The sequence below is a fragment of the Bufo gargarizans genome, chromosome 4 (assembly GCF_014858855.1).
Source record: "Bufo gargarizans isolate SCDJY-AF-19 chromosome 4, ASM1485885v1, whole genome shotgun sequence".
Lineage (NCBI taxonomy): Eukaryota > Metazoa > Chordata > Amphibia > Anura > Bufonidae > Bufo > Bufo gargarizans.
In genome coordinates, this window is record NC_058083.1 from 318,509,032 (window position 1) to 318,524,854 (window position 15,823).

A 15,823-nucleotide genomic window follows, 5' to 3' on the forward strand; every position below is an offset into this window, starting at 1 on the left:
ACATTTTAACAGGGGTGTGTAGACTTTTTATATCCACTGTGTATATATATATATATATATATATATATATATATATATACACACACACACACACACACAGTATATCTCTTGTATTTTATCAATGGTTAGTAAACTTTTTATTCACATAAGCTTTGTTAAGCCTATCTTATTCCTGTATCTTAGTATTACCGGTAAATCAACTATAGAAAACCTAACCCGATACAAAGGTTTTGCTGTTCAATTACGCAAAACACAGTGATGGACAATAACATAAAAGGCACAACCAGCCAGATTATTGGGAGGACAAAAGGGACAAGTGTCTAGGGTCCTTCACCAACCATTCCCTTCAGAAGGGGAAATTATTGCATCCTTTACTAATATACAGTGTATTACAACTTTCCAAAGCTCCTTTCTCCTTGTATGGAGTTCTGATGCCCCATCATTTAGAACTACTACTCAAAAGAAATACAGTGGTCAGTCATGCAGGTTCATTGCAGGGATAAACAGCTGCCACATACCAATGACTAATGTATCTTTGATAAAGGCCTCATGCACACGACCGTTTTTTTTTTAAGGTCCGCAAAAACGGGGTCCGTAGGTCCGTGATCCGTGACCGTTTTTTCGTCTGTGGGTCTTCCTTGATTTTTGGAGGATCCATGGACATGAAAAAATAAATAAAAATCTAAGTCAAGTTTGCCATTGAAATGATAGGAAAAAACGGACATGGACACGGATCACGGATGCGGATGACAATCTTGTGTGCATCCGTGATTTTTCACTGACCTATTGAATTGAATGGGTCCGTGAAAAAAATAGGACAGGTCATATTTTTTTCACGGCCTGGAAACACGGATCACGGATGCGGCTGCCAAACAGTGCATTTTTCGATTTTTTCACGGACCCATTGAAAGTCAATGGGTCAGCGAAAAAAAACGGAAAACGGCACAACCGCCACGGATGCACACAATGGTCGTGTGCATGAGGCCTAACAAGGACATTCTAAAGTCATCTATGCATTATTTGACTCTGTTGGAGGGCCCCATCAAACTAGCTGTGTAGTCGTCCCGCAATCCTTAACCTGGCTCTTATGTTGACGCATATTTCAGTGGATGAATTGAAACGTACCCAAAAAGAATTGTGGCAACTCCAGATGTGGCTAAACCAGCTACAAACATAAACTTTGCTCCAATTTGAACAAGCTGGAATATAAAAATATATTTGTACATTTATTTTCAACAGAAATATTGTGTTTAATACAAAATAGAAGTCCAGGTATATGGGTGGGTTTGCTATGAATTGCCGTACCTTGCACAGGGTCATGTTTACCTATAGTCACAGTAAGGTTGTGCCTCTTTACAATCTGAGGGATAGACAACTGCTAAAGAGAAAATTTACATATGCATGTAGCAAACAGTGCACATTCATATGCACATTACATATACCGTAATAAAGGGTTTGTCTCATCTCAGAAACTGATAGCATATTACTAGGACAGAGATCAGCAACCTCTGGCACTCCTGGGTAGTGTGGATGAAATTAGATCCTACTAGGAATAGATTACCAAAACCAGTGATTAGGTTCCACGTCTTTCATGCTGTTATTATAATAGTAATCTCTTGATAATTTATATCTTATACTATGTTAAACTAGAAATGATCCTGTGAAAATGATATACCTGCAAGCACCTGGTCTATTAGGAATAATTGTTGGAATGACTTCATGGGGATACGTTCCCAGCATTGAACAACAATACTAGAGCCAAAAATAATTTCTTTATGTGAAATAATGTTCATTTAAAAGGAATCTGTCAGCTCCTTTCTGCCTATTAAATTGAATCTGGTGCCGGGTAGTGGACAATTGTGCAGACAAACTTTTCAGTCCCTGGACAGAAGTCCAATCACTGAGAAAGTCTAGTTTGAAAACAATGTGCAAATGTGCATGCAAGGGACCAGTGGGTGGTCCAGAACCCACCTACTACACCCACTAAACCCTACCTGGTGCCACCATCTTGACTGAAACAAATCAATACATTGCATTTTTATTTTTATTATAAGCCACTTAAAGGATTTTTCCAAGATGTTTTTAAAAAGTGTCACAGGGCAGTGGGCTGTATGAGATAAAGAACAAACCCACACTCACCTGTTTGCAGTGGGCAAATGAACAATGAACAGCACATTACCACTGCAAGTATAATGGGGATCAGAGAAGTGGGAACTGGAGCTACACAACGAGATCGGCAGAACATTTGAAAGGTGAGTAGGATTTTATCTTCAGTTTATATATCCCATTGCTATCAGGTGATCTTGGATAGCCCCTTTGATTATCAAAACCCCTTTAAGCTATGGTTTTTCAGAAAAGAATAGCACAAAATAACTTTACAGCAGTAAAATACTAATATAGTATAACAAAAAGAAAGCACACAAATAACAGACATTAGTTGAAGATGGGAAAACAGACTTACATATTTTCCTAGTATTAGTGAGCTTAAAAAATTGCACAATGCAAAGCTGCCAAATATGAAGCCGATCATTGTGTCACTGACACCTTTCTTCACTGCCTATAATAAAAAAAAGCACAGAAATAAAAAAAAATTCAGAAGGAACCAATGTATTAATATTTCTGCACTTTTTCCTTGTTTTACTTAGGAGGACAATAGAACTAAAACTTAGAAGACTATATCATTATTACTCAGCTTATTCTTGTCAAAATGTAATCCCTGAGAAGACAGGACGGTGTTAATAATTCCTCTCATCATACCTTTAAAGAACAGGACTCTTTAAAAGCGACATATTCAATTAAATGGAGTCTGTCAGCAGTTTTGACTATACTAAACTGCTGACTGCACTAGGCAGCGGCTGATGACAGCGGTACAAACATACCTTTTGTAGAGCTGTTTTTATCAGGAGTAGTGAGAATATAAACTTTTATTTTGCTAAACTCTGCTTCTTAAAAGTGTTGTCTAAAAATATAAAAAACATTCTACATATTTCAGACCATCTGAATATTTTTGTAATAGCATGTAGCTAAAGTTTGAATAAAGTGGCAGATGATATAAAATACAATTGTGCATCTCTCAAGGTTATATTATATGACGTATATTTGCAACTAGTCAAAGTTAAGAACTTTTGGGGGGAATTGAAGATTGGTGTTTATTACGACTCTTAAGTCTTAATCAAAAATAAGAAAAAAACATACTGGCCTGCCCAATGTTAAGGGAGGTTTCCGAGATTCATATATTGATGACGTATCCTGAGGACTGCAGCCTCTTCCCACGCCGGGGAGGTCATGTTCATCGGTCATATGGTCTAGTTGCAGCTCAGTCCCATTTAAGTGAATGGGCCTAAGCTGCAATATCAAGCACAGCCATCATACAATGTACAGATTGGTTAACTGTGAGAAGACCACAACGCTCACTGGAGCTCTTCAGACAGGTGATCATGAACATACTCTAAAGTTCACATGTTCAGAATTTAATGAACATTTTGCAGATTCTCCTCCTTAATCCTCATTAAATTCACTGACATTCTTCATTCAATGCAAATAATGGTGCATTTTATAACCTACTAGCAGAAGGATCTGGCTTTGCACGGGTATATTTCATCTATTTCATTTAATGTTTGTGTGTGTTATTAAAAGATATCGACAGTAGCCCCCATAACAGTGACCTTTACAGCCCCTTTAACAGTGACTTTCACAGTGCCTGCCCCTTTAACAGTGACCTCCACAGTGCCCACCCCTCTAACAGTGACCTCCACTAGCGTTTTTCTTTTCCGGCATAGAGTTCCATCCTATGGGCTCTATACCGGAAAAAAAAATATCAGTTTTATCCCCATGCATTCTGAATGGAGAGCAATCCGTTCAGGATGCATCAGGATGCCTTCAGTTCGGTCTTTTTGACCGTTCAGGACGGAGATAATACCGCAGCATGCTGCAGTTCTATTTCCGGCCCAAAAAACAGAACACTTGCCTAAATGCAGGCATCTATTAGTGCTGGATCCGGCATTAAAAATACCGCAATGCCGGATCCATCCTTCCGTTCTGCGCATGCGTAGACCTTTAGAAATGTGAGAAAAAATAGAAACGGATCCGTTTGTATGACAAATGGACACACGGATGCCTTCTTGCAATGCATTTGTGAGACGGATCCGCACCCGGATCCGTCTAGAAATGCTGTCCATTTGCATGCATGCAGATTCAGGCGATAGAACTGCTCGCCGGATCATTCTGCCGCAAGTGTGAAAGTACCCTTATTGTTGTCCTGTAGCCCTAGCCTAAAGCTGACCTACAGCAGTGAAGAAAAATGGCTGGGTTGTTATGGAAACTTGGAGTAAAACTTTGTGTATGTGGGGCCTGCGAGCTTCTATTGGCTGATAAGGGACATGTGACTGTGTGTATGGCAGCCGGGATATGAAGAGAAAGACTTGCAGGCTTGTATTGGCTAATGCAAGTCATATTTTGAGAATATCTAAGGAATGTTACGTCCTAGAGAGCTTTTTTGGTGTCTCATCTCCTGTATAACGTTTGCCCATCCTAAATATCAGAGACATTCAGTCTAATTTATTTGTGCATACACTTACAACACCTGTGCAACTGTACGTGTGACATACTTGCAAGCATATATGCCATTTATTATGTGCAAGGCGAGCAGTAAGGGACGGGTAAGTGGCCGTGCTGCTGATTGTGCACGCAGAGGCCGTGGCCCTGTTCGCAGTTAAACTGTGCCTGCTGCCAGAGCACAAGAAAAACGCACTCATCCACGATACCTACCTTCATGTCCCAGTTTGCAGGGCAGCACAGGACACCACTATCGAAGTCACACCAGTGCGACCAGGTGGTCAGTTGGATTGCAGCAGATAATGCTTCTAGTCGGTTTGTCTTCCACGAAGTCCAGTCTCAGTAGCCAAGAGTCTGGTCAACAGAATCCTCACCCTGATCCTCCTTCCTCCCACCATGGAGAGTCTTGGCAAACAAGTGATCCCACACTCGGATATTCCGAGGAGCTCTTTTCAGTGCCATTCCTTGATTTGGCCCTCTCACCAAGGCCGCTTGAAGAGGGACATAAGAAGATCCTGGGCCCTGATTCCCAAACTGCATCCACAGTCATAAAAAGATGACGGTGGGGAACGGCAAATAGTGTTTCACAAGGTGGATGATAATGATGAGACACAGTTGACAATAAGTCAATGCAATTAGTGTCTCAAGAGGTTCATGTTGAGGATTAGACACAGTTGTCAATAAGTGGGGTCAACAAGTCAGGAGGACGAACAGAGTGAGGAAGTGGAAGAGGAGGTGGTGGACGATGAAATCACTGACCCAACCTGAAAAGGTGGCAAGCCGAGCAAGGACAGCAGTACAGAGGGGGAGGGATCCACAGCACCAAAACAGGCTAGAAGATGCAGTGGGGCGGCAAAAGGGAGAAGGCGGGCCACACCAAACAGGCCCGCAACTGTTCTGTGGAACACCCCCTTGCTGCAATCTCCCTTGCCAAGGGATAGCTTTTTTGAGGAAAGTGCGGACGATAAGAGAATTGTCATTTGCAACCTGTGCCGTACCAAAATTAGCAGGGGCATGAACACTAGCAACCTCACCACCACCAGCATAATCCGCCACATGGCATTAAAGCACTCTAATAGGTGGGCCGAATGCCCACAATCAATGTCAGCGGGTCACACCCCTACCTCCTCTTCCCCTGTGTTACGTGCTGGCCAATCCCCTGTCCAAGAGGCAGGCCCGGATGCATCCCGCCTTGCACCTGGACCTTCGCAAGCACCATCAGCTAGCACATCCACTTCTGTGTCCCAGTGCAGGGTACACATGTCCATACCTCAGGCCTTGGAACAAAAGCGCAAATACCCAGCCACACGCCATAGCACTAAATGCGCTGCTTTCCAAATTGCTTGCCCTGGAAAAGTTGCCATTTAGGCTTGTGGACACAGAGGCTTTCCCGCAGCTTGATGGCGGTGGCCGTCCCTCGTTACTCAGTTCCAAGCCGCCACTATTTTTCCCGATGTGCCGTGCCCGCCTTACACCAGCATGTGTCCTGTAACATCACCCATTCCATGACCAACGCTGTTATTGGGAAGGTCCATTTAACGACTAACACATGGACAAGTGCTTTTGGCCAAGGACACTACATTTCCCTGACGGAACACAAGGTGACCTTTGTGGAGGCCGAGAGCGAGTTGTAGCAGGTGCTACCGATGCCAAGGATTGCGGGCCCTACTTCCATCAGGATTTCTGTCACTACCTACATTAGTGGCTGCAACCCCCCCCCCCTTCTCCTCCTCCTCCACTTCCACCTCTGAATTCTCATCTTGCAGTACCAGTCAGCCATCAGTCAGTAGCTGGGAGCAGTGTAGCACTGCAGTTGGGAAGCAGCAACGGGCCATGCTGAAACTTATTTGCTTAGGTGACAAACAGCACACCGCCGCAGAGCTGTGGCAGGGTATAAGGGACTAGACTGAGCTGTGGCTCTCGACATTCAACCTACAACCAGGCATTACCATCTCACCGACTGTTGTGCGACGTGAGCACATGCTGGAACTCCACGTTCCACGTGTTGGCCAGGCTTTGTGAGCAGCAAGGGCAGTAGTGGACTACTAACTGCAACATGGTTGTCGCCTTTCCAGTCAGCATCCACTCTTCACAAACGACAAGTGGGCATGGATGTCTGAGCTCTGTGAGGTTTTACGCAACTTTGAGGAATCAACACAGATGGTGAGCAGCGATGCCGCTATTATCAGCGTAACCATCCCACTTCTGTGTCTACTGAAACACTCGCTGCTCACAATGAAGGCGGATGCTTTGCATGTGGAAGAGGTGGAAATGGGGGACGACTGTAAACAGGGTGATAGCCAGACCACCCTCATTTTGTCTTCTCAAAGCAAATTGGATGATGAGGAGGAGGAGGAGGATCAGAAGATGGTTGCCTCCGCTACAGAGGGTAGTACCCATAGCAGGTTTATTCCATCTGTTCAGCGTGGATGGGCAGAAGAAGAGGATGAGGAGATTGAGAGTCATCCTCCTGATGAGGACAGCGAAGTCTTGTCTGTTGGACTCTGTCACACATGGCTGACTGTATCTTATGCTGCCTTTCCCGTGACCCTCGTGTTGTACGCATTTTGGCCAACACTTTTCGACCCCCACTACAAAGAGAACTTCTCATCTCTCATTCCTGTGGTGGAGAGGACTAGCAAAATGGTGCAATACCAGAAGGTCCTTGTGGAAAAATTGCTCTAAAAATTTCCAGCTGACAACGCTGGCAGCAGAGTACATAGTACCTTGGGCAACCAAGGAGGGGAGATGAGGGGAACACATAGCAGTTCCAACAGAGGCAGGGCAACATTCTCCAAGCCCTGGGACAGTTTCATGACACTCCGCCAGCACCCTCACCCCGATGAGCGGCCTACTGTCACAAGGAGGGAAAAATTTTGGGAGATGGTGAAGGGGTATGTAGCAGACCATGTCTGGGTCCTCAATAATCCATCTGTGCCATACAATTATTGGGTGTCCAAGCTGTTCATGCACCCCTTCCACCACAAAAAGGGTAAATGGTTAAATCTTCCTTTTCTCGTCATCCTCCTTCCTCCTCCATCATATGAACATGCTGTCATGATGGGGAGTGGGGGAAACCCCCACCGTAGTTACTAGGCCAGACAACAATGAAGGGAGCAGGCCACAACCTACAGCCGCCCTAATCCTGACCCTGATCTCCTGACCGCATGATCAAACCCTGAAGGTAGGAGGGCTCATGCCCTGGAACCTGGATCCTGCTGACCCTGACGGTCCCTGGCATAGGGGTTAGGAATAGGAGACAACCGGTTCCTCAGGGACTCAGGTGAACCGGAGTCTCCAGCTGCCTAGTAATAGGTGGAAGGGAAAAGACCATATGCAGCATCTGGTTCGGCAGGTAAGAACACCGGAAAACTCACTAACCTGCCGCTGCCACCACGACTGGAACCCGAGCATAAGTACAGGTGCCCACACAACAAACAGGACGCCGTACAGACAACACACACACACAGGTATAGCACGGCAGCCCTAGACAGCATTGCATACAGAGTAATGGTTAACCCCTCCAGGAAACCAGCCCCCTCATGGAGGTATCAACATACCGGGTGACGTATAGCATACATGAAGGGACCAACACCAACAAAACGCTTAACACACCCAGAACATAAACACACACAACACATACAACAAGTGAGGGTAAAAGTACATGGAGGGTACATAAGGGAGAACAATTTATGTTCCATAAGGTGGCCCTCAAGGACTGGGCTGGAAAACCCAGGCAAGGAGCAAAGCTCCAACACCAAGCAAGGCTGTAGTGCAACTGCACCCAGCCAGCAAGCCACAGGTTTATATCAAGCTTGCGGCCACACTCAGGAAACACCTTAATCCCCACTAGCCAGAAGATTAACCCCTTGCTCACCAAACAGCAGGGAGGCACACCTTAAAGGGGAAGTTCATGTGCAAACCACAAACTACACGTTGCCCCTGGCAACCAGCCTGCACGGCAACCGCGTCACGGTCAAACACCAATATGACCGTGACACTATTAACTCCTTGCTCACCAAACAGCAGGGAGGCACACCTTAAAGGTGAAGTGCACGTGCAATCCGAAAACTACACGTTGCCCCTGGCAACCAGTCTGCACGGCAACCGCGTGACGGTCAACACCAATATGACCGTGACACATGCTTATTAGGCTGCCCTCGCTCCTAACGTTTTAGAGGGTCAGCTCAGCAGCAAGCCCTCAACCATAATTTTTTCGATGGTCAGCTCAGCAGCAGGTCCTCGCCCATAATTTTTTCCATGGTCAGATCAGCAGCAGGCACTCGCCCCTAATGTTTTAGAGAGTCAGCTCAGCAGCAGACCCTCAATCATAATTTTTTCGATGGTCAGCTCAGCAGCAGGCCCTTGCCCATAATTTTTTCCATGGTCCGATCAGCAGCAGGCACTCGCCGCTCATGTTTTAGAGAGTCGGCTCACCAGCAGACCCTCAATCAAAAATGTTTCGATGGTCAGCTTAGCAGCAGGCACTCACCCCTAACGTTTTAGAGAGTCTGTTCAGCAGCAGACCCTCACCCCTAATTGTTTTAGATGGTAGTTCAGCAGCAGGCCCTCACCCCTAATGTTTTAGATAGTCAGCAGCAAGCCCTTGCCCATAATTTTCTCAATGGACAGATCAGCAGCAGGCCCTCGCCCCTAATGTTTTAGACGGTCAGCTCAGCAGCAGGCCCTCGCCCCTAATGTTTTATATGGTCAGCTCAGCAGCAGACCCTCACATCTAATGTTTTAGATGGTCAGATCAGCAGCAGGCCCTTGCCCATAATGTTTTAGAGGGTCACCAGCAGGCCTTTGCTTCTTATGTTTTTGAGGGTCACCAGCAGGCCATCAATCATAATTTTTCAAGGGTGTGTATGATGCCCTCCTTTGTGTGTAGAAAAGGGTGTATTGGAGTGCTGTTTTCTTGTAATGTTTGGCAGCCCTTTCACTTAGTGCATAGGCTTTATGAGTGATATACAGGTTGTATCGGAGTGCCTCTTCCTTTTTGGCAGCACTTTATATACAAGTAAATACATAGGAAAGAATGTTTCCTAACAATTTTTCCTCTAAAATGGATTATATCTTCGGTTTTGTGCATATTATTGTCAGTCTGTAAAATTGGAGTACTAGTGTAAGGCCGATTCATTGGCCTGTATTTGTGGGAGGGGCTTGGCCACCTACTTCAACGGCCGGCGCCCTCCCACAAACGTACGTAGTGCAGAGTCCTTGGAAGCGTGCGCTCGTACCTGGCAGTCCTGTTGGTGGATCGGGTAAGTGCAGGCAGGAGTGCGGTGGTCGGCCCTTTGGTATGTAGGGGCCGCCATACGCTGCGTCTGGTTCACCCCTCCTGCCCGTTTCTACATGCGGCACCTCGTCAGCCTCTGGGGGGGGGGGGGATGGAGCCACGCTTACGGCACCCCCCTCCTCCACCGCCCAGGCTCGTGCTCGGCACCGCTCTCCGGCGGGGGGCGGAGCCAGTGGTCACATGAGGGCCAAACTCCCCGCCCGCTCCCGCCCCCCTCTTCTCGGCCGGTACACAGCCTGCGCTGCCTCGCTCCCTCACCTGGTGGGCAGCGCAGACAGCTGTGGATCGGCGACACATACACTTCCCCAATTGTCAGGGGGCGCATTTTTCTCCCCACGCGGTGGAGATGCCCAGCCGGCGGGGGGCGGCCCCTCGTGGAGTAGGGGGGCACCCCCGCACTGGGCACCCCATCAGGGAGTGGTGCGCCCCCCACGTGGCACGTCTCACACAGAAGGGGGTAGGCATGTCTGATTAGGCCTCCCCCCTATGCCAGGGGGCAGCTCCGTTTCCCCACGCGGTGGAGGTGCCCAGCCGGCGGGAGGCGGCCCCCCGTGGAGTAAGGGGGGCACCCCCGCACTGGGCGCCCCATCAGGGACCGGTGAGGCCCCCCACACGGCACGCTTAGCCTCGGCAAGATGGGGCCCTCGTCGCCAGGGGCCCCCCTGGGCCGACCCATGCCTGAGGGCTGCGCTGCTCCCCACGCGGCAGAAGTGCTCAGCCGGCGGACGGCGCCACCCAGGGACAGAGAGGGCCCCGCACTGAGCACCCTGTCAGGGACATGCGTCAGCTCTCCACGTGGCACTCGTCTCATGTTTGCAGGGATTGTCAGCCGTTGCCAATATCCATCCCCACGTGGTTCTTGGTACCAGGGAACTCCGCGTTCCCCACGCGGTTACCATGGAGCACGGCGGTGCAGGCAACGGCTCGCTCCCCGCCCACATTAAAGTCTGGCACGGGCCGCCGTGCCGCCTAGATAGGTAGGGGTTTTTCCATCATCAACGCAATGCAGAGAAGAAAAAAAAAAAAACACCCTCTCCCACCAGTCACCATACCTCCCCTCACGTACACGTCCTGGTATTGAGCCTCACGCATTGACTGGTTCTTTTGCATTTGTTCCGTTGTTGTTTTCCAGGTTCTGTACAGTGGTTAGTCTGAGAGAAGTTGGTGGGATCTCAATTGATTTTTCCTTGGCTACCAAGGTAGTGAGGTACACGTCGGGGGATGGGAAGTGGTTGGCCTCAGGCTGGGGTCTCATGTGTTTTTTTGTCAACGCACAGGTCATTTTTCATTTCATTTCACTTCCGTGAAGTCAGTGCATAGGGATTCTCAGTTGGTAAGTACGTCGGGTCTCCTTGCATGGACTCCCGGGTGGCGGTTCCTGGCCATTCCTTCACGGCTCTTCTGGTTCAGTGTGCATACCTCACGGCAATTGTTCACTTTTCTGTACGTGGTTAGACAGCTGCACGGGTGCCAGCGACCATCAGGCTAGTCGGTCATGTTGCGTTACTCTTTCCACAGCCGCTATGTCACGTGCTTCGGACATTGTCGACGCGTCGGTGGACGAGGTCGTAGCACAGACATCCGAGAGGGGCAGCACACCGTCCCTACGTGCTTGGACAATTCCTAGGCTGATGGCGGAGTTGACAAAGCGGGGCGTTCCTTTCCCGGCAACCGCTAGGAAAGCTGAACTATATCGGCTGTGGAGAGACTCCCTGGCACCCAGCGCCAATGATCCCCCTGCAACCACGATGCAAACATCGCTGACTCAGATACACGTCATGCTAAACAGTCTGACGTCGGCCGTCACATCCATGCAGGCGAGGTTGGAGTCCATCGAGGCTCGCAGCACAGTCGCACCAGTTTCCTCCCTCGAGGTTCCGGTCGCCTCCACCTCCGCCATAGCAGACATTCGTTCTGCCCAGTCCGTCCCTAACGTGACTCCCTCCCACTATGTCCCGCTCAACATCAGGAAGGACATCCTGGAGGGTAGGGATGTCAATCTTGCGTCTCTACTCATAGCATCTAGGGACCTCTCTGATAACAGGGTTATAGCTTGTGGAGAAGTGTCGGTGGTACTAAGGAGCCGCGACCACCGGCTCAACCGCAAATTGTCCATCCCGGAATTCGTTAAGGGATTTAGTCTTTTCAGGGACGTCATTTGCACTGCCAGGCCGGACAGGAGGGAGGAACTAGACCATTATCTCTTCAGGGTCACAGAGTTGGGTCATAGGTATGGAGGAACCGCATTCTACGACTACCACTGCTCATTTGCAGCTAAGGCGGCAGCGGCTCTCTCCCAGTTTCAGCACGTCACTGACTGGTCCAACCTGGACACTGAGCTTTTCTGCAGACACTTTGCAGGTCTGAAGGCTCCCTCCTGTTCCGCCTGTCAATCTATCTTCCACTCGGTTGAGTGGTGCGACAAGTCCGCCGTCAGCACGGCGTCCTACCCCTCCAGCTCGGCAGCTGGTCCTCTTGAGGTCTTCAGGCCCCCCAGCTCAGTAGACAAGCTGGGGCGGCCCATCATTCAGCTTGGAAGGGCACAGATATGCAACAACTTTAATTACGCCTCTTGTAATTTTGGGCAGTGCCGGTTGTTGCATATCTGTACCAATTGTTTCAGGGCCCACCCCCGAGTAGCATGCTCATTAAAATCCGTAAAAAGCTACATGAGTGTGGTCAATATCAGCCGTCTACAAGAATTCTTGCAAGGCCACCACAACCCTGGGTTTGTTCAGTTCCTGGTGACAGGATTTCACAAGGGTTTCCACACGGGACTGATCACGACTCCAGAGTCCACACACGAGTGCAAAAACCTTCAGTCAGCCGAAAGAAATCCCGCCTCGGTAGACGCACTGATAGAAGCCGAGTTGAGCAAGGGGTTCTTAATCGGTCCCTTTGGTGTGCCCCCTTTTCAACGCTGGAGAGTCAGTCCCGTGGGGGTAGTCACAGGCAAGTTCAGCGGGAAGGAGAGACTCATCATCGACTTGTCGGCCCCACACGGCTCCCAGGTCCCCAGCCTCAACTCCCTCATTCCTTCGGAGGAAGTGGGCATGAGATATGCCTCGATAGACCAGGCTATCGCTATCATCATGAAAACGGGCCCAGGGTCCTGGCTGTCCAAAGCCGACATATCGGATGCCTTCAAGCTGCTTCCCATCATGCCAGCCCTCTGGCAGTGGCACGGCATCAAGTGGAAAGGCCTGTACTATTTCTCCACTAAGCTCACCTTCGGTTCCAAGAGTAGCCCCTGGCTCTTCGATCAGTTGGCTCAGGCACTCCACTGGGTCCTGGAACACGTAGTCCTCTGTGAATTTGTCATCCACTACCTGGATGACTTCCTGCTGATTGAGAGGCCAGGGGCACTCCCCCTAGGGCTGGGCAAGTTACTCAGGTGCTTTTCCCAATTAGATGTCCCGGTGTCCCCCAAGAAAGTAGAAGGCCCGGCCACAGTCATCACCTTTCTTGGCATCGAATTAGATTCCCAGCGCATGCTAGCTAGATTGCCGGCGGACAAGTTAACAAGGATTAGAGGAGTCATTCACAGGTTCGCAGTCACGACCGTGGTCACTAAGGCGGACCTTCAGTCTCTTCTGGGCATGTTGAACTTTGCCATGCGCATCATCCCACAGGGCAGAGCTTTCATATCCCGCCTACTCGCGCTCTTGAGTTCCGCCCCAGAACAGGACAGCCCGGTGTGCTTGGACAGTCAAGCCCTAGCGGACCTCCACATGTGGGATCATTTCCTGAGCCAGTGGAACGGGGTCTCCTTATTTGTACCCGAGCTGTCGTGTCAGTCGCCTACAGTCTTTTCAGATGCAGCTGCGGGCTCAGGGTTTGCCGCCATTTTCGGCACCCACTGGGTGGCAGACGCATGGCCTGCCGAGGTGGGACAAATCCCAGGCTTCCTCCAGACCTCGGCGCTGTTCGAGCTGTACCCCATTGTGGTAGCCGCCCACATTTGGGGCAAGTTTTGGGCACGTCAGTCTGTTCTGTTCTGTTCGTGACTGACAACACAGCCGTAGTGGACATTCTCAATAGTGGACTGTCGAAATCTAGCCAAGTCATGTGTTTTCTCAGACGGTTAGTGCAGCTCTCCCTGCAACACCACTTTCATATTTTTAGTGCGCATGTGCCAGGTGCGCAGAACGGGGCTGCTGACGCCTTGTCGAGGGCTAACTTCTCCCGTTTCTTCCAGATAATGCCAGAGGCAGATGCGACAGGCGCCACCATCCCTCCTCTCGAGTCCTTAAGGCTAGTGTAGCCGACCACCTTGGGACGGCCCACGCTCTAATACGCCATTCCCTCTCGCCTAACACGACCAGGGCGTACAACACCGGGTGGAAGACGTTCTGCAAGTTTCGAGGAGAATGTCCTCAGGAGGACTCCAGTTTTCCAGAGTACATCCTGGCGTTCATCGGGTATTGCCACTCTGTACGCAAGCTCTCCCACGCTACAGTGAGGTCATACCTGGCGGGAGTGCAACACTTTCTCTCTCTTGGCCACCCCGAGCTAGCATCAGTGTTCACCTTACACACTGTCAAAGCCGCCCTCAAGGGTTTGAGCAAGTGCGGGCCTCAAAGCCAAGTACGCAGGCAGCCGGTCACCGACCCTCTTTTCCGCAAACTGTCTGATGCCTTGGACGGTAATCCTTTCGGGGTTTTGGCCAGCCTGGTACTTAAATCCGCCATCTACTTGGCCTTCTACGGCTTCCTGAGACCTGGGGAGTTCACCTGTTCACCAGGCAGCGACAATTTCCTCACGGTCAGCCAACTGGTCCAGAACTCCGACGGGTTCACATTGCTGCTCAAGACGTCTAAGACCTCCCAGTTGGGACCCCCTGTCCAGATATCCTACTTTCCCACAGCACATCAATGGTGTCCCGTCACGGTGCTTCGTCGGTTACGGTCCGCCTTGTCCGGGGCCGGACCGAACAGTCCTCTGTTACCCTTCGGGGTGGTGCCGCTCACCACCCAGCAGTTCATATCCCACGTTAGGTCACTAGTGGCCAGCACGGGCGGCGACCCTGCCACCATTTCGGGCCATTCGTTCCGCATAGGCGCGGCATCCGCAGCCTCCAAGAACCGAGTGCCTGCGCATGTCATTCAGAAACTGGGGCATTGGCACTCGTCTTGTTTCAACCGTTACATACCACACCCTGAAACCGAAATGTCGGCAGCCTTTCAAACTTTAGCTTTGTAACGTCTTTGCAATAAAACATTTCTGCCTACCAATATGTCTTTTGCCCTCTTTCAGGCGTCCCTCCACGACACGGTCACGGCACAACTCTGACCGCTTAGGGGTAGGGTAGCTCAGGTAGGACAGACACGTACTTGGTTGCCACGACCACAAGTGTAAGGCCGATTCATTGGCCTGTATTTGTGGGAGGGGCTTGGCCACCTACTTCAACGGCCGGCGCCCTCCCACAAACGTACGTAGTGCAGAGTCCTCCCTCCCACCCACCCTTTTCTCCTGTTACTCTCAAAAGGGGATGCCCTCTTTCAGGCGTCCCTCCACGACACGGTCACGGCACAACTCTGACCGCTTAGGGGTAGGGTAGCTCAGGTAGGACAGACACGTACTTGGTTGCCACGACCACAACTTGGACAACATCGTTCCCAGCAGCGACCTGGGAGTCCAAGATGCATCCAGACATCCTCCCCATGCTGTTCCCGAACCATTTCAGTGGGGTTTCCATCAATTTCAGACCTTTTCATGTGAACCAGACACCTTCCCCTCTTCAGAGCAGGGAGTGCCTGGTTTAATGCTTGGGTTCTCCCATTGATTTCCATTGTGCTCGGGTGCTAGGTAGAGCACCCAAGCATCATGAGGTGTTCTACTTGAGCACACTAATGAGCACGTCTACTGCTCCATTCAAATGAGGGAACAAAGGCCTCTGCTCTCAAAAGGTGATAAAGTTGTTGTAATAGGACAACCCCTCTAACCACTAGAAAATGTGTTTTCTAATTT

The 15,823-nt window shown here is 49.7% G+C and overlaps 1 protein-coding gene across 1 annotated transcript in view; it reads right to left on the reverse strand.

Moving 5' to 3' along the window:
- LOC122935403 (MFS-type transporter SLC18B1-like) overlaps positions 1-15,823 on the reverse strand; it is a 97,008-nt gene that overhangs the window by 60,217 nt on the left and 20,968 nt on the right. Inside the window, exons 4-5 of the mRNA XM_044291174.1 lie at positions 2,462-2,557; positions 1,126-1,199 (exon numbers count right to left, since the gene is read on the reverse strand). Coding sequence (XP_044147109.1) covers positions 1,126-1,199; positions 2,462-2,557 — 170 coding nt within the window. The remainder of the gene's footprint in view (positions 1-1,125; positions 1,200-2,461; positions 2,558-15,823) is intronic.